This window comes from Eretmochelys imbricata, chromosome 2, assembly GCF_965152235.1.
Source record: "Eretmochelys imbricata isolate rEreImb1 chromosome 2, rEreImb1.hap1, whole genome shotgun sequence".
In the NCBI taxonomy this organism is placed as follows: Eukaryota; Metazoa; Chordata; order Testudines; family Cheloniidae; genus Eretmochelys; species Eretmochelys imbricata.
Genome location: NC_135573.1, coordinates 32241883 through 32260940, shown reverse-complemented (window position 1 = coordinate 32260940; position 19058 = coordinate 32241883). Strand labels below are relative to the sequence as shown.

Genomic DNA, 19058 nt, shown 5'->3' with positions numbered 1-19058 from the left:
ACCCATTGTTCCATGGTGCTTCACATTGAATAAGCAGTCATTGAATTTTAACAAGCAACAATTGTCCCTAATCTATCCGCAATGATCACACATACACACACACACAGAGGGTAATTTATGACACTGCAATTTTTCAGAGCAACAACTTCACAATATCAACCAGAATTCGTACGTTTTACAGACTTCCCCCAAATTGTCACATGTGCAAACAGAATCAAGTCCAAACCAGTAATAGCTGGTGCTTTAAAAGGACCAGTTTCGCAAAGCTGAAAACAATGATAAGCCAAGGCAGCCGATATAAAGAATTTGAATGGAAAAATGTGAATGATAATGGGCAACTGTTTATGAACATTTTAATAGGTGCCCCAAAAGTCACAATTGATAAAGAAGGCCACACTGGTTTAAGAGAAAAAAAAAATTAAAAAAATATGGCTTAGAGGGGGAGTGAAAGCTATTATAAAAATTAAAAACACAGTGTATAACAAATGAAAAGGCAAATGGAAAAAAAGCAAAAGTTGATAGCAATGACTACAAATCAAGTTAGTAATTGTAGAAATTGTAGCAAAAGAACAAGCAGAAATGGATGGCCAGCAAAGTTAAGGACAATAAAGGAGTTTTTTCAAGTATATTAGGAACAAAAGTGATAATAACAATGGCACTGATATGTTACTAGATGGAAACGATACAGCTGTCAATACAGAAAAGGAAGACTTGTTCAATAAATATTTCTGTTCTGTAATACTTCTATTCTGTAAAAACAGAAGATATATTCATATCATGATGAAATACTTCCCATTTCAACAGTAACTACGGAGAATACTGAACAACAGCTACTAACACAAGACGTTTTAAAATCAGCAGGTCCTGATAACTTGCATCCAAAAGTTTCAAAAGAGCAGGGCAAGATGCTCTCTGTATCATTAATATTGATTTTCAATAACTCTCAAAATGCTCGGAAAGCTCCAGAAGAGTGAAAGAAAAATAATTTTGTGCCAACATTTAAAAGGAGTTAACACAATGATCCAGGCAGTTATAGGCCTTTCAGCCTGACACTGATCCTAGGCAAAATAAATGGAACAGCTGAGAAAGGATTCTTAACAAACAATTAAATAAAGTTAATATAATTAATGCTAATTAACACATTTTATAGAAAATAGATCTTGCCAAACTAACTTGATATTTTAAAATGCGATTACAAATTTGGTTGATAAAGGGAACAACAAAAAGAAAAGGAGTACTTGTGGCACCTTAGAGACTAACCAATTTATTTAGTCTCTAAGGTGTCACAAGTACTCCTTTTCTTTTCGCGAATACAGACTAACACAGCTGCTACTCTGAAAAGGGAATAACGTCATTATAATATGCTTCTGTAAATCATTTGCCTTGGTACCGCACAACAACATTTTGATTAAGAAATGTCCAGAGCAATACAAATCCAACATGGCACACATTAAAAAATTAAAAATTGCCTGATATGTCTCACAATGTAATTGTAAATGGGGAACCATAAGAACAGACATACTGGGTCAGACTAAAGGTCCATCTAGCCCAGTATCCTGTCTTCCAATAGTGGCCAATGCCAGATGCGTCAGAGGAATGAACAGAACAGGTAATCATCAAGTGATCCATCCCCCAGAGTCAATTCAGCTTCAACAGAGATTAGGGATACCATCCCTGCCCGTCCTGGCTAATAGCCATTGATGGACCGATCCTCCATGAATTTAATCTAGTTCTTTTTTGAACCCTGTTATAGTCTTGGCCTTCACAACATCCTCTGGCAAAGAGTTCCACAGGTTGACTGTGCGTTGTATGAAGAAATACTTCCTTTTATTTGTTTTAAACCTGCTGCCTATCGTCACTGAGTGGGTAGATTTCTGATTCTTTCTGGCTTTATAACCAATCTGTGCATCAGAGCGCACATTCAAGTGGTGGCTTTTCACTGGAACTGTGCTCTCTAGCCCTGGTACAGAGCTCTAAAAAGGCATAGGAAAAATGGATCCTCACACACTTTTTTGAGGTAATCACAAGAGAAGGTTACAGAAATTTCTCAATTCACTCAGTCCTCACTATCTGGTTCTGCTGGGTTTGCACATTGTTAGCATCAACGGCGTTCAGCATAAGCCACACTGATAAGATTTTGTTGCAATGGAAAAATGTATGTTGCCAAGAAATGTTCAACAGCCTAATATGTTTTCTTTCTTACTTGAGACACGGCTCATCCACAAATGAATCAACTGGCCCAATCCTTTTCTTCATCCAGATATCTTCCTTTTTGGATATTTCACAAGCTTTAAGAAGTTCCAATTCATCCTCAGATCTTTCAATGTTAGACAGGTCTGATATTGATTCAGATCACATTTTTTACTTCTGACTGAAGCATTTCCATTTTTGTCCACATTTTAGTGAAATGAAATTTTGCTTTGACTTTGTTCTCCTCTGACAGTAGTAGCGGATATCTAGGATCAAACTATGTACATAAGAGAAAGATATAATTTTCAAAAACAGATTTTTTTTTCTTCATTTTTTCATTGAAGCCAGTAACGATTCAGTAAAAGGAGAAGAGACTTTTGATACTTCCAGTTGAAATTCTAACCAAGCACCTTAAGTCACCCATGGTCAGTGGTTCATATTGAAGAATCTTTGTCATCACTTTAGCAGGCTTCAATGCAATTGTGATGCCTTCAATGGCACTCCATTCTGTTTTTGTCACATAAAGCTCATGGTTTGATGTGGCCAGGTCCTGTCAGAAATCCCAGAGCTCCAAGAGTCACTCAAGTAATAAATTGAGCGCCACCTGGTAAGACAATCTAAGAGTGAGCTTTTTATTTGAATTTTCTGATCACTACCAATATTGTTTGGTTTCTCAGTTTTGTTGTTTGTTTGGTTGTTTTTTGTTTTTTTAAACACAGACATATTGAGCTTTATGAATAAGGTCAGATTGTGCATTCCCTGAATTAGTCTTCAACTGCAAGATGTAGTGTATGGGCAGGACAGTAAACTCCCTTCAATCTTACACCCATGGCCTCAGCAGATATATTAAGTACAGCTTCTTCAACCATATGAATCAAATCATTCTGATCTGGTCCATATCTTCTTTAACATCTTCCTAAAAGAGTAAACTTTGTTTGTTCTTCATTCTGAATTTGTTATTCTGTTTTTCCAGTTTCCTGGTCATCAATCATTATCTTCACTGCTTTCATATTTTTATATATATATTATTATATTATATATTTTACATGGCTTGGGGTGATTTCATACATACCAACCACTTTAATAATCATAGATTTTTAAATATTCAGAGATGTGTCTTTCTTTGATCTCTTTCAATGCTATGGTCCAAAGAACAAATTGTTCCGCAATAACGTATCAAATGTTAATCCCTAAAAGGGATCAGCCAAATTGTGTGGCACAATACACTTTCAATTAAATTAATTATCCCTTGATCTCTTTTTTTGATCCCCTCCGGAATGGTTGGTGCTACAATGGCAATTTTGTCTCGTACACATTCACAGTTCCGTTTAAGTTTCCTCCCCAGGCCTTCCAGTAAGCGGTCAACAATTTTGCAAAATCCTGAATCCTCCATTAGTTTAAATGGTCTTCCATTTACAGTGATTAATTCTAGGCAAGCATCCAGTAAGGTAGGTTCATTAATAGTTATTATAGTTGCCTTAGTTGTGAACACGGAGTCCAAAATACTTTGTGTTATAGTAGATTTCTTGATGTGGGTTCACCAGAATTGTATGCATGTTGTCGTCATTTATTATTTTTAGTCTGTAATATTTTTTCTAAAGCAAATGCAACACACTCCTCTGAGTGTATCTTTCCAGGTTGGCAGCATAGTTGAATGGCACTCCAGTTTCCCAATTTGACAAGCACATTTTTTTAAAAAACACTATCATATTTGAAGAGCTCTCTTACATGATTAATTCTCAGTTGTTGTAATAAACTATATATTTTTTTAAATAAACGATTGGCAATAGTGCAGCCCAGTTGCATATTTCTAGTATCTAATCAAGTATGGTTGTGTTTTAGCAAAGTAGTGGCAAGAAGTCTCAGAAGTAGTTCAGAAGGGGGTGATCTTGTGTCATTAACTATCCATGCAAGGTAATTTAACTTGCAAACTTTCACAGAGGTTGTTCTGATTCCTCCTTTCCAAATTCCAAGCTGCTTCTCAGATTACGTGTCCTTACTCCAGAGGTGCACAAAAGTTGTTCTACCATCTGGCTCCCATTACAAAGCTCAGGGCTGCCGGGGAGGAGCGAGTGACCACTATTGCGGCTTCCCTTTCTTTTCCCTCAGAAGTCATTTTTCTGTGGGGAAGCAAAGAAATATGAGGATGATATGAATTCTGTGCCTGCGCAGTGGCACAAAATACCCTCAGGAGTAATTGATCAGAGGTGAAATACTTGCTGAGACTGTCTACAAGCGCATGCTAAGCACCTGGAAAGGAATGTGCAGAGACCGTGACGTAGTTCCAAATACTCTAGTTCCAGCTGACCGCCTCTATGCACAGCAGAAGGGATTTTGTCCCCATATGGTTATATTGAAGACTGCTGTAATGTCTGAAATTATCTGGACATGTCGGGATTTTACGAGTGGCAAGAGTATACTGCAGGCTGACCACCATTCATTCCAGGAGATTGATATGCATCCTGGCTTCTCAAGGTTTCCATATGCGTTGTGCTGTGTGAACGCCCATATGGGTTCCCCAGCCTACGAGCGATGCATCTGTGATCACCACCGCATTGGGTGTGGGAGGTAGGAAAAGGACTCCAATGCCCCTATAAAGTCTATGATCTCCGGAGCATTCAGAGTAGACTTTTCCATGTTTATGCAGATACCCAAGAATGCTAGGAGGCAGAGAAAGATAAGGTTGCTGACTAAACCTCCAGACAGGATCCGCCTGTTAAAAACAAGTTGTCCAAGTATGGGAAGGTGGCATAGCCCATTCAACTAATCTGTACAGCCACCACTGTGCAGACCTTTGTAAAGACCGTGGATGCAACTGCCAGACCAAATGGGAGTATCCTAAACTGGTAAAATTCCTATTCTACCAGAAACCTGAGAAACCTTCTGTGGGATGGGTGAATGTCTGCACAAAAGTAAGCCTCTTTTGTGTTGAGAGCTGCAGACTCTCTTTTTCCAAGGAGGAAATTATTGATGTCAAATGTAACCATGCAAAATTTTAATCTGCAAATAAAAATATTTAGCTGGTATAGGTAAAGAATGAGCCTCCAGCCTCCCTTTTTCTTGGGAACTACGAAATAGTTGGAATAGAACTCTTTCTCTTGCTGTTGAGGTGGCACTAACTCCACAGTTCCTCACTTGAGAAGAGATTCCACTTCTGGTTAGAGGATCTCCTTGTGAGTGGTCTCTGAAGGGAGCTCAGAAATGGGGTTTTGGAGGAGGTGGAGAAAAACTTGACAGCATAGCCAAAGTGGAAGATATCTAGTACACACTTGTCCATTGTTGTAGCTCCCCAGTTGTAGGCAAAGTACACTTGTTGGCCACCAAAGCTGACTTTGGAAACTGGTGGGGATTATATCCTTGCAATGGTGTGCAACTCCCAAGCGTCCTGTCACAAGTAACTTTTAGCCAGTAGATGAGGTTGCAAGAAGGATAGCTATCTTCAAAGGATGGGGCTTCTAAGATGTTCTCTATCTCGTGGGAACACCCTACACACCCATGTTCATCCTTATAATATGATTGTGTGATATCTAATGCAAAGTTTGTCATGTCGGGTGTCTTCGGAAGGCCCATGATGTACTGAGCATTGTTGTTATGGTAACGTTATAGTAATGTTATAGGTTGTAATTTCACATATATAGTTATGAGGCTGAAAATGTGTCCTCATGGCTTAAAGCAAGCCCAGGCAAAAACTCTCTAAGAGCAGAGTGGCAGTTCACACCTCATTAGGGCAGGGATGGGACAAACCCAGCCCAGCATCACAGGAGCAAAGGACACTGGCCTAGCAACAATAAAGGATCTGTGTGACTCTTGAGTGAGTCACCCCCACATTCCTTTGGTCAGTTTGGGACTGTGATGAGGTAATGCTCACCTGACTCTGAAAGGGTGAGGGGACAAAGTCAAGAAGGAAGAAAGAACATGATAAAAGTGAGAGACGTTTGCTGTGCTCTTCCTCTGTTCCACCTCCATCTACAGACATCACCACCAAGCGACTGAAGTGCTGATCAAATGGGAGAGCCTGGCTGAAGAGCAACCAGTCAGCCTGTAGTGAGAAGCATCTAAGTTTGTACGAGCACCGAAAGTGTTAAGATCAGCTCAGAATGCGTTTTGCATTTATTTCATTGTGACTAAATTTGACTTGTTATGTTTTGACTTGTAATCACTTACAATCTATCTTTTTCGTTAATAAATCTGTTTGTTTATTCTACCTGAAACAGTGCGTTTGGTTTGAAGTGTGTCAGACACACCCCTTGGGATAACAAGCCTGGTACATATCAATTTGTTGAACTGACAAACTCATATAAGCTTGCAGCGTCCAGCAGGCATAACTGGACATTGCTAGGGTTGTGTCTGGGACCAGAGATATTGGCTAGTGTCATTCAGTTGCACAATCCAAGGAGCAGCTTACATGCCAGAGGCTGTGCATTAACAGCTCAGGATTGAGGGACCTCACAGGAGAGCAGGGTAAGGCTGGCTCCTAGAGTCACGGATTGGAGTGACCTAGCAGATCACCGGTCCAGATAACACCAGAGGGGAAACATCACAGCTGCATACCTTGGTCTCTGCACTGTTTGGTGCTTATGGGGAAGTTCAAATGATTGTTGGTGGTAGAAAGGCTATGGAAGAGGCTGTGGCTTATATATCTGTTCATGGTGCTTCCTCTTTGGGGCTGGAGTATAAATGCCCAAGGTGTGGAGGAATGTCCTTGAAACTTAACAAGTGCAAAAGTTAGCTTGTTTTCTTGTTAAAGAGATTGGTTTCACCGAAGTGCAAATCCTCAGTAGTGTTCTGGACCTTCCTGGGAAACTGAAGAGGGAAGCAGTGACTCTTGATGCATTACTGCTGCAGTCACTATAGATCAGCATGCAGTGAAGTTTATCTGCAAGTCTACCTTCCTCAACAAGGGCTGGGAATTAAATTCCCCCAGCAGGACAGGACCCATTATTGAACTTCAAATAGTTCATAAAATTGTATTTTGCTTACATAGCCTGGTAGTTAAAGACTCTGAACTGGAAGCTGGTGAATGTGAATATCTTCTTCCCCAGAAGATCAAGGTATTTAGCTCCCTTGTCTGCGTGGGTGGTCTTAGGACGTTGCTGCCTGGATCCCTCTGTGGCTGCTTGTACTACTCGTGAGTTGGGGAGGGCAGGGTGGGTGAACAAGAATTCTGCCCCTTTTGCAGGCACAAAGTTGCACTTCTCAGGCCTTTTAGAGGTAGGGGTACATGTTGCCAATGTATCCCATACCACTTTAGCTAGTACCATAATGGCCTCATTCACTGGAAGAGGTACCCAAAATTGTTCAGTGCGCTGCAGGACATCCAAGAGTATCTTGAACTTCTTCTAATAGAATCTGAAGTTTTACCATCACCCTCTGCAACAGTTCTTGATACTGGTACTCCAGCTGGTGCTCTAAAAGGAAGAACCTGCTATGGGATAAAAACAGCGTGCTGACAAAACACTGCTAGCTCTTCTCTCCCTGCCCGTGGGGCCCCCCGCCACACAGGCATCCTGACCCTACAGGCTTCCTCCCAGGCCTTGGTCTTGACTTACTGGGAATTCAGCCTGCATGTCCTTGCCAACGAAAGCCAGGCGGGGGGGGGGGGGGGGCGGCGCGCGCATCAGCCAGTGTGACACACATCTTTTGGTGGAGTCTTCAGGAAACAGGTAAGAAAGCTGCAGGAGGAGCTGGATCGTCTGTGTAGCATCAGGGAATGCAAGGACTTTATCAACTGGACACAGGATGCCAACCAACTACAGATCTGCTCAGGGTCTAACCTCCCCAAATGGGTGTCCACATGCCGCCCTTGAAAGAAGGTTAAGATATAACTTTATCATAGTTCATAATTTATAAGTACCTATATGGGGAACAAAAAAAAATTGATAATGGACTTTTTAATTGCACAGATAAAAAGTGTAACACGATCCAATGGCTAGATATTGAAGCTAGACAAATTCAGAATGGAAGTAATGCACAAATTTTTAACAGTGAGTAATTTACTACTGAAATAACTTACTGCGGGTTGTGGTGGATTCTCCAAAACTGGCAATTTTTAAAACAAAATTGGATGTTTTTCTAAAATACATGCTCTAGTTCAAACAGGAACTAACTCAGGCAACTTCTGTGGGCTGTATTATGCAGGTAGTCAGACTAGATGACAGTGGTCCCTTCTGAGCTTATAAATGTATGAACTACTCTGAAAAGTGTGCAGCCCTTTGCAAGATTGAATCCTAAAACAGGAATACTATGAGAACGACACTTATAAAACTAATATTTTAGCAAAACTTACCTCCCACTTTTCAGATGCAGCATCTCCACGTTTGCCCGTTTTAATAAGATACAATCTTCCTGTTCCATCTGAAATGGTAACCCAGGTAGAAGACGAAAAGTGTATTGATGCACAAAGGCGATTATCACAAGCTGTCAAGTCTGTAGGTAGCCTGAATACTTCTCTTGGCTTTCGAAGGGCAGTGTCCTATAAGCAAAAAGCAATGAGATGTTGGCAGAATTAGATATGAATAAAGCAGTTCATGAATAGCTGTTTTATTACACCCAATTTTATTACACCGGTTGACCAGCTTCTCTACTAAAAACCACTGATAAATCAAAATATATCCACATTTCAAATTTAACTGCATGGTACAGAACAAGCTAATTCTATTTTATAGCTAGCTCTTACATCTGTCACCACGAAAATGCTAAATATTTTATATTAAACATTATCTTTCATCTTAAAGCACTTTACAAACTGAAATAGACATATAGTACAAACACAGGAACACTTCATCTAAGATGAAGCCATTTCCATGTTTCAGTTCTCAGTAACATTAGACTGTTTAGGACTGAACTGACCACATTTACCTAAAGCTGCAGAAACATTTTAGTTAGAATATAACAGCCCAAGTTGGAATTTAACCAGAAGTGTGAAAGTTAACATCTCTATTCTCATAAGAAGTGCTAGGGGATAGAATCACAGAAATATAGAAGTTATCAAGTCTAGTCCTCTGTGCTGATACTTAATGATCAAGAAGGGATCAGACTTCAAATGAGTCCCAAAAATCTCCTTTATGTGCAGACCTAACAAACAGAGTGGACACAGCTGTTCCAAATATTATACAGTACTATCAAGCCTGCCTGCTCAAAGCAACAGTGAATTGTGGGTACTCTACTTCATCCAGACACTAGGTCTTTATTGAAAGAAAAATAATTGGAACTGTAAATACTGAAAGGTTACTCTGGATTAATATTGGCTATATAGCTGTATTTCAAGTGTGTTTGTTCCCAGGGTAACACCCAAGGTAGTTTACATCCAGTCTAGTGAATGGACTACTCAAGCTTGATGACCCAATAAAGACCCTTAGCCCTAGTCTACACTACGAGTTTAGGTTGAATTTAGCAGCGTTAGGTCTATTTAAGCCTGCACCTGTCCACATGACCAAGACTGTTTTGTCGACTTAAAGGGCTCTTAAAATCAATTTCTGTACTCCTCTCTGGAGAGGGGAGTAGCGCTAAAATTGACCTCGCTGGGTCAAATTTGGGGTAGTGCGGATGCAATTCGATGGTATTGGCCTCCGGGAGCTATTCCAGAGTGCTCCATTGTGAACATTCTGGACGGCACGCTCAAATCAGATGCACTGGCCAGGTAGACAGGAAAAGCCCCGGGAACTTTTGAATTTCATTTCCTGTTTGGCCCGCATGACGAGCTGATCAGCACAGGTGACCATGCAGAGCTCATCAGCACAGGTGACCATGGAGTCCCAAAATCGCAAAAGAGCTCCAGCATGGACCGAATGGGACACACTGGATCTGATCGCTGTATGGGGAAAAGAATCCGTGCAGGCAGAACTCCCTTCCAAAAGATGAAATGCCAATATATTTGCCAAAATCTCCAAGGGCATGATGGACAGAGGCTACAACAGGGACACACAGCAGTGCCGCAAGAAAGTTAAGGAGCTGAGGCAAGCCTACCAAAAAACAAAGGATGCAAACGGTCGCTCGGGGTCAGAGCCCCATACATGCCGCTTCTATGATAAGCTGCATGGAATTCTAGGGAGCGCTCCTACCACTACCCCACCACTGTCAGTGGACACCTGCAAGGGGAGAGTCTCATGCAACAGGGATGAGGATTTTGTGGATGAGGAAGATGAGAAGAGCGCACAGCAGGCAAGTGGAGAATCCCTTCTCCCCGGCAGCCAGGAACTGTTCATCACCCTGGAGCCAATACCCTCCCAACCCTCCCAAGGCAGGCTCCCAGACCATGAAGCCAGAGAAGGCACCTCTGGTGAGTGTACCTTTGTAAATATAATATAGGGTTTAAAAGCAAGCGTGTTTAATGATTAATTTGCCCTCAAGACTCGGGATGCATTCGCAGCCAATATAAATACTGGAAAAGTCTGTTAACGTGTCTGGGGGTGGAGCGGAAATCCTCCAGGGACATCTCCATGAAGCTCTCCTGGAGGTACTTTATAAGCCTTTGCAGAAGGTTTCTGGGGAGGTCAGCCTTATTCCGTCTTCCATGGTACAACACTTTTACCACGCCAAGCCAGTAGCAAGTAGTCTAAAATCATTGTAGAACAAAGCATTGCAGCGAATGGGCCTGGGCTTTGGTGGCATTCAAGCAACATCCATTATTTATCTCTTTGTGTTCACCTCAGGAGAGAGATATCATTCATGGTCACCTGGTTCAAATATGGGAAATTTGTTTAAGGTGACATTTAGAGGTGCCCATTCCTGCTAGGCTGTTTGCCTTTGGCTGAAAAGAAATCATCCCCGCTGTTAGCCACGCTAAGGGGGGAGGCCCGTTCATGCTGAGCTGTTTGTGTTTGTCTGACAGGGATCTTCCCTGATACCAGCCACGTGGGGGGTGGGCAGGGGTTGTGCTGCACATTCACCCTAAAACTGCAGCCCCTCCTTTTAAATGGCCAACCCAACAGGCTTTGATTAGTAGGGAAAGGAGGGTGCTGCTGTTTGAAACAGTTCCCACATGTTATGAAGGTTGAAGAAGCTGAAACCCTTTGCCTTACCATGGCTGCCTGTAAGCCGAATTCTGTTGCCCAGCCGAGCAACCAAACCGGGAGGCACCCAATGTAAGAGGTAAAATGAGACCTTGTCCCAAAAGCACATTGCTATGTAATGTGAATCGCTTGATTCAGTTTGAAATAGTCTTCCCTTTGTTCTATAAAATGTATCTTTTTAAATACTACTCTCTCTTTTTTTCCTCCTGCAGCTGCAAATGTTTCTACACTCCCCCTATCATCTCTGTCCCAGAGTCTAGCGCAGATTAGAAGGTGAAAAAAAATGCACTCGCGATGAAATGTTCTCAGAGCTCATGCATTCCTCCCGCACTGAAAGAGCTCAGCAGAATGCATGGAGGCAAACAATGGCAGAGACCAGGAAAGCGTTAAATGAATGCCATGAGAGGAGGGAGGAGTGCGATGAGAGGAGGGAAGATGCAATGCTGAGTCTAATGGGGGAGCAAACTGACATGCTCAGGCATCTGGTGGAGCTGCAGAAAAGGCAGCAGAAGCACAGACCGCCACTGCAGCTCCTGTATAACTGCCTGCCCTCCTCCCCAAGTTCCATATCCTCCTCACCCAGATGCCCAAGAACGCGGGGGGGGGGGGTACTGGGACAGGGAGCGGCTACGGGCACCCAGCCGCTCCACCCCAGAAGATTGCACAAGCAACAGAAGGCTGGCATTCAATAAGTTTTGAACTATAGTGTGGCCTTGTCATTATAGAATATCAGGGTTGGAAGGGACCTCAGAAGGTCATTTAGTCCAACCCACTGCTCAAAGCAGGACCAATCCCCAATTAAATCATCCCAGCCAGGGCTTTGTCAAGCCTGACCTTCCCTCCTCCCCTCATCCACCACCCCACCCGGTGTGTCCCTCCTCACCCACCCCTCCCAGGCTACCTTGCGACTTTTCCCCCTATTTGTGTGATGAATTAATAAAGAATGCATGATTTTGAAACAATAATGACTTTATTGCCTCTGAAAGCAGTGATCAAGGTGGGGGGAGGGGGGGGGGAGGGGAGGTCGGTTGGCTTACAGGGAAGTAGAGTCAACCAAGGAGGCAGGTTTTCATCAAGGAGAAACTAACAGAACTGTGTCACACCATAGCCTGGCCAGCCATGAAACTGGTTTTCAAAGCTTCTCTGATGCGCACTGCACCCTCCTGTGCTCTTCTAACCGCCCTGGTGTCTGGCTGTGGGTAACCAGCGGCCAGGCGATTTGCCTCAACCTCCCACCCCACCATAAACGTCTACCCCTTACTCGCACAGATATTGTGGAGCACACAGCAAGCAGCAATAACAATGGGAATATTGGTTTCGCTGGGGTCTAACCTAGTTAGTAAACTGTGCCAGCGAGCTTTTAAACACCCAAATGCACATTCTACCACCATTCTGCACTTGCTCAGTCTATAGTCGAACTACTCCTGACTACTGTCCAGGGTGCCTGTGTATGGCTTCATAAGCCATGGCATTAAGGGGCATGCTGGGTCACCAAGGGTAACTATAGGCATTTCAACATCCCCAACGGTAATCTTCTGGTTTGGGAAGTAAGTTCCTTCCTGCAGCTGTTCAAACAGACCAGAGTTCCCGAAGATGCGAGCATCATGCACCTTTCCCGGCCATTCCACGTTGATGTCGGTGAAACGTCTCTCGTGATCCACCAGTGCTTGCAGCACCATTGAAAAGTACCCCTTGACGTTTACATACTGGCTGCCAAGGTGGTCTGTTCCCAAGATAGGGATATGTGTTCCGTCTATCGCCCCACCATTGCAGCACAGCCATCCACTATGACCTGCACATTTCCCAGAGTCACTACCCTTGATAGCAGCAACTCACTGATTGTGTTGGCTACTTGCATCACAGCGGCCCCCACAGTAGATTTACCCACTCCAAATACTGCAGGATAATGCATGAGGTGTTTGCAATGCTCACAATAGCAGCAGTGAACTGAGCGGGCTCCATGCTTGCTGTGGTATGGCATCCGTAGGAGAGCAGAGTTGCAGCGGAAGCACAGGATGACAACTGATGCCACGAGAATAGATATTTATACAGAACGACGAGAGGACTTGGGAGGTGGATTCATGGCACTAGGAGAGCAGAGTTGCAGCGGAAGCGGTGGAGGACAACGGTTAGCACCGCGCACGTTTCCCAAGGAAGAACACAAGCACATGACAGACAACACGGAGAAATTAGCTATTGAGACGAGCAGCAGAGCAGAGTTGCTGCAGAAGCGGTGGAGGACGACAGTTAGCAGTCCTACTGCACCGTCTGCTGACAGCAGTATGGTGTCTGCATGGGAAAAAAAGGCGCAAAACAATGATCTGCCATTGCTTTCATGGAGGGAGGGGCGACTGATGATATGTACCCAAAACCACGCACGACAATGTCTTTGTCCCATCAGGCACTGGGAGCTCAACCCAGAATTCCAATGGGGAGCGGAGACTGTGGGAACTGTGTGATAGCTACCCACAGTGCAATGCTCCGAAAGTCGATGCTAGCCACAGTACTGTGGACGCACTCCACTGACTTAATGCACTTAGTGTGGACATATGCAATCGACTGTATAAAATTGATTTCTAAAAATAGACTGCTAGAAGATCGACCTAATTTCGTAGTGTAGACATACCCTTAGCTCTCACAATGGGCCATAGAAGAGACTCATTTCACCCAGATGTCTCTTCCTGCAGCCTCCTCAGATTGGCAGCAGTGTGATTATTGGTTAAGATCTCAAGTCATATATTACCTGGCTACATGACTGATCTCTTCAGATTAGAAGGATCCTATATGTGATTAAATTGGTTTTCAAAAACTACTCCTCCTTCATTGCCTGTTTTTGCCTACACTGGTCTACTTGTCTAGGCATAGAATACCACTGCCTCAGTTGAAACTGAGGTCAAAACTTTGCTCTTTTGGTGGATGGTTTATACAGCAATTTCAACACTGCCTTGGAATCTTTTAACCTATGTAATGTTTCATCAGGCTTCAGGACACTAAAGCACAGCCTTCGAAGGGGAGATCTTCAATATCTTTTGTACTTCCACAGGAATCCCCAACTGGTGCCACAACAAGCAGCTCATGGTTACTGCCATCACTGACTTTGGCAGCTGAGTCTATAACAACATCCAGGTAAGTCTGCAGCGCATACTTTACAACCCATCAACCCTTCACCAGGAGGAACTGGAACTCGCCTCTGAAGTCTTCAGGCAGTTTACTGATGAACCTGGACATAGCATCCTAGTTATAACGGGTCAAAGGGCCTGATGGTGAGTTATGCAGAGCTATAAACCTTCAGCTTAATAAACCTTTCTACCAAAAATATTTAATTTGTTTGCATCCTTTTCTTTCGGGTGTAGCTTTTGCTATATCTTGGCAAAGTCTTTCATTTACTGCTAACAATCCAAGGAGCCTGGTGGGGTTCTGACAGAACTGTTTGAACCCATGTAATGGAACCTAGTACTTGTATTCTGTACACTCCGCCACAGGCACGATAGATGATGGAATTTCCCGTAAGGCTTTAATAGGTTACATAATTGACTTATTTATAGGGAGGACAACTTTCCCTCTTGAGGCAGGGGGTAAAATGTCTGAGTTTGTGAGGTTTTCTCCTCCACAAGCTCCATTTGTATACCAAGGGACATAGCCATCCTTTTCAGGAGTTTTTACAGGACTTAAAATCATTAGGTGTGTTCGGTACCAGAGCCTCGAATGGTGACAAGGATGAAGCATTCAGAGGCAGCAGGCTAGGACCATCTTGAAGATGGTCTTGGACTGTCCATGTAGAAGACATAGCTAATACAGGCAGTGGGCAGACTTGGTCTTTGGTGCCCAGCAGAAGCTCGTTACCAACACCAAGTGGTCTATCATTATCATCTGGTGAAATCTCCCTCTTTGACGGGCATGTTTCTGTAATGCACTGGTTGCTCAGTACTGACTTTGAACAGTCCATTGGTATCAGATGGGGAAACTTCCCTTCTTGGGGATGTCTTTCAGAAGTGCAGCAGAGACAAGGACTTGGACATTGATGGCATCTCCAGAAAGGTCAATGGTGTGGCTGGTATTTCATTAGCTGTGTGAGTGACTGTCTGAACAGGCAGTAAAGGGACTAGGCCATCCTGTCCAAAGATTTTCAAGCATCTGTGTCTCTGGCCTTCCCTTGTTGTATTTTCTCAGATCCAGAGTTAGCAGGAGGACGTCTGAATTAATTTGGAATGATCAATGGCTCAGAGATGAGAAGGTAATTCTACCCAACCTTGACCTGAATATTAATTATATTGAAACAGTAGAACTTTGGAAGTCTAATTCTGTAATACCACATGCATGGAAATGCAATGGCGAGATTAGAAAATGCACGAGCAATTGACTGGACTTCTTCACACCTTAGATCTTGCTAAATGTTTGACTACATGACAAAATCACCACACAGCGCGGCACAACCAGCAACTTTGATTTGAAACAGAACCACGGGCTGGGATAGCTGACTAAAACAAAGTACTTTGGCAGTTTTATGTGAAGAAGTTTGTCACAGCCTCTGACTCTAACCAGTACAGTTTTCCAGCATTTTGCACATTTAAAATAATACTAACAGGAAGCATCTATGTTGTTTATGACAAATTAGCAAGTTATTACGGTTGCACATTATACTGTGCCTTGTTTTAAAAACTGGTGAAAACTAGTTTATTGACAAATGGGGGTGGGGGAGGGGAGGACTGTATACTCCATCAGTATACAGAATTTGAGAAAACTCTTAGCATAATAGGAAATCGCAATGAGTAAATTTCTAAAAATCTTGAGAAATTATAAAATTGGCTCTTGTTGCCTCACAGTGCAGCCATCGCTTTACAACAATTGACCATGTGGTACGAGGTGCTATACCACATGCAACCACTGGCCCTCTAGCCTAATATCCTGCTTCTGCCAGTGCATGAAATAATGCACAATGTACCATCAGGCTGCACTGTACTATTTATGGTGGGGTGTTAAGAGTGATTTCCTTCCTTACTCTTGCAAGAAATTAGTTTACACCCTGAAGCATAACAGTTATTAGTGGCTTAGCTTACACTCCTATAGGTCATAAATTTGTCAGCTATTTTAATAAAATTTCCACATACAGTCATTGCCTTGCTAATCACCTGGGGAAGGATTTTCCATAGAAGTAGAGAGAGTGTGTCAGGTGAAGGGGGAGAAAGGGACCTCCATGCAGGGAGGAGAGAAGTCTGGCAACAGCAAGCAGAGTTGAGCCACTAAAAGGACCACAAAAGAAATAATGAAGTGAATTTACCCATGACTCAGAATGTTAGTCCCAACCGTATGTCAGTCCTTAGCCAAACTGATCCCTAGTCAAGCATATGGACCCATTCCTGGGGAGAACTAGCAAACGTTTATTTTTCCTAATGAAGGCCTTATCAATACTGCAGAAATGTGTCATGCTAACTGCCGCTCGGTTCCCTGACACACCTGCAATACACCTCATGTCCACATATAGAGTTACTCCCAACAATGTACAGCTGTTCATAGTGCCATTCGGATTAGATTGGCTTCTAACCACCATATGGTTCTCTGCTGTGCCAAATTCCAATAATGCAGTGTCATTATGGATGGGTAACGCTGGAATAATAGTCCCTATGGTGCAAATAAATTCCCCCAGTACTAGCCCATAGTGCACAGGTCACTGATTAGCTGGTCTGTCTGGCCCATTTTCTGAACTCCACTGCACAGCGGTCATGGTTTCTAGAAGCTACTTAACTGAGCACATACCACTGCGCACACTGTGTGCTGTTTCCCCAGAAATCAATTTCTTTGGATAGCATGTCTTCGCAGTAGCATTCTTATGACTGTGCTGCCAGCTGATCTGAAGTGGATATGTGGGCACTGATGGCCACCTGGATAGATGAGGCAAGTCAGGCACAGTTAACTCAGGCATTGGGAATACGTGAATGTATGGCTGGTATAGCACCAGACACCAGTTGTGTCTACACCAGGACTCCAGTCTTTCAACCTGTTCTTGTTGGCACAACTTCGATGAGAGGGGAAATGGTTCCTGGAGGATGCCCTGGATTCTCTGAAGTGGGAAAGGTAGGAATCCATTTCATTCTCAGGACTCTGTAAGTAAGGGTGGTGCAATGCCGAGATCAAGACTGTGATTTATGATGGGACATACTGGTGGCAACATCAGGGCCTTCCTGGCTATCAGTATCAGTGGCCATCAATACCATGGTGATCTTGGAGCTGGCATTAGGGGATCGAGGGAAGCAATATTGAGCTTGAAGTCACAAGTGCCATAATACATACAGATATGGGCACCATGTGCAACTGCCCCAGCAGGACACTGTTGGTCTGGATGATCAGCAAGGGCAGTACCAAAAAGCTCAGAAGATCTTTTCCAGCTGAATAAGCCTCCAGAATGGTCTGTACTGCAAGGGGTCTCTGCCCCACTGTGAAAAGAGTCGATAGGTCCACTGTTTGTGTCAAGGAAGTAGCTGGCCTAACAGTCTTGGAACAGGTACCAGAGACAACGACTCAGCTCTAAAAGAGTCACCAGGTTGTGGTACTGGGAAGCGGCAGGCTGAAGGGTGCTATCTTCGGTATCGGAATGGCTAACTTCTGTAGCAGAGGAGTCCCATACCAAGGATTCTGATGATCTCGAAGCTATCCTCTTTGTAAGCTTTGAAGGTCAAGGGTGTTCAAAATGCTTGTGTGTCTTTGAAGACTGTTCCAGTGAGGGGGATCTCCTCCTGTATGTCCATAGATATAAGGCCATAGGACCACTCCTGAAAGGAGTAATTGAGGAACTCCCTTGATCCAACACAAGTGGGTCTGATGCCAAGCAAAAGGGCCCCCTCCATGAGACTGTATCTGAGAAACTGTTCTCTTTGCTGCTTAGTTCTTGTCTGGAAGCCCTGGAAAATGGGACACCCATCCTGATGTGATCCTCACCCAAGCACTTCAAAACAGCAGGACTGAGGATCACTCATGGACATCAATGTGACACACCTGGAGCAGGGCTTGAAGTTGGAAGGCCTTGTTACAGGCTTCCCAAGTACAGGGCACAGCCCGGACCCCACAAACTATTGACAAAAAAAGAGGAAGGGAGGGGAGTGGGACAAAAGGGGAAAAAATGAAAGAGGATCCAAAGGGACCCCAAAACAAGTGCGGTTAACTATAACCGGATAGACAACTAACTACGAAGGCACTTTCACAGGAGGAATCAAGCTGACATCACTCTCTGAATATCATCCATACCTGTAAGAAGGAGCTGAAGGATGGACAGGGCAGCACCGCCATTTATACCCTCAGCTTGGAGTACAAGGGACATAAGGTCACAGGCATGGCTGCCCCTACTGGTATGGAAAATTCTCCCATACCAGTGCATAAGGTACGTATGCACGCGCGCACACGCATGCAGTAATGGACATTTCAACCACTCAAAACAAAAGTTTTGTGTTGTTATAATAAAAAAATACAATGGGATTTTATATCTTGATATGTAATACTCTACATTTTATCTGATGCATCTTCTTTTCTTACCAATTGTAAGCATCAAATACACATAATTACTAACAGGAAAACAAACATCGATCTTCACAAACAGGTGTCCATTTTATGCACAGAAAACTGAATACCAATATCTTAAAATTACATATAAAGCCTTGCAACTGCAGTGGTATAGAAAAATTGCTCATTACCTATTTGAAAGATGAAATATATGCTGCCTTTATTTTTTTAAATTATATTATGCCTATACCCTAGCACCAAGACACCATGGTGATGAGTGCTATATAGCTATTAGACAAAATAGATAGGATTGATGACGGCATACTACATTATTCAATTGTATGGCTAGGCTTTCTGTCACATACA

General features: G+C 43.2%; 1 protein-coding gene across 1 annotated transcript in view; it reads right to left on the bottom strand.

Moving 5' to 3' along the window:
• Window positions 1-19058, bottom strand: part of NUDCD1 (NudC domain containing 1) — a 158009-nt gene that overhangs the window by 94428 nt on the left and 44523 nt on the right. The window contains exon 3 of the mRNA XM_077809874.1: window positions 8477-8662. Within this exon, the coding sequence (XP_077666000.1) occupies window positions 8477-8662 (186 nt within the window). The remainder of the gene's footprint in view (window positions 1-8476; window positions 8663-19058) is intronic.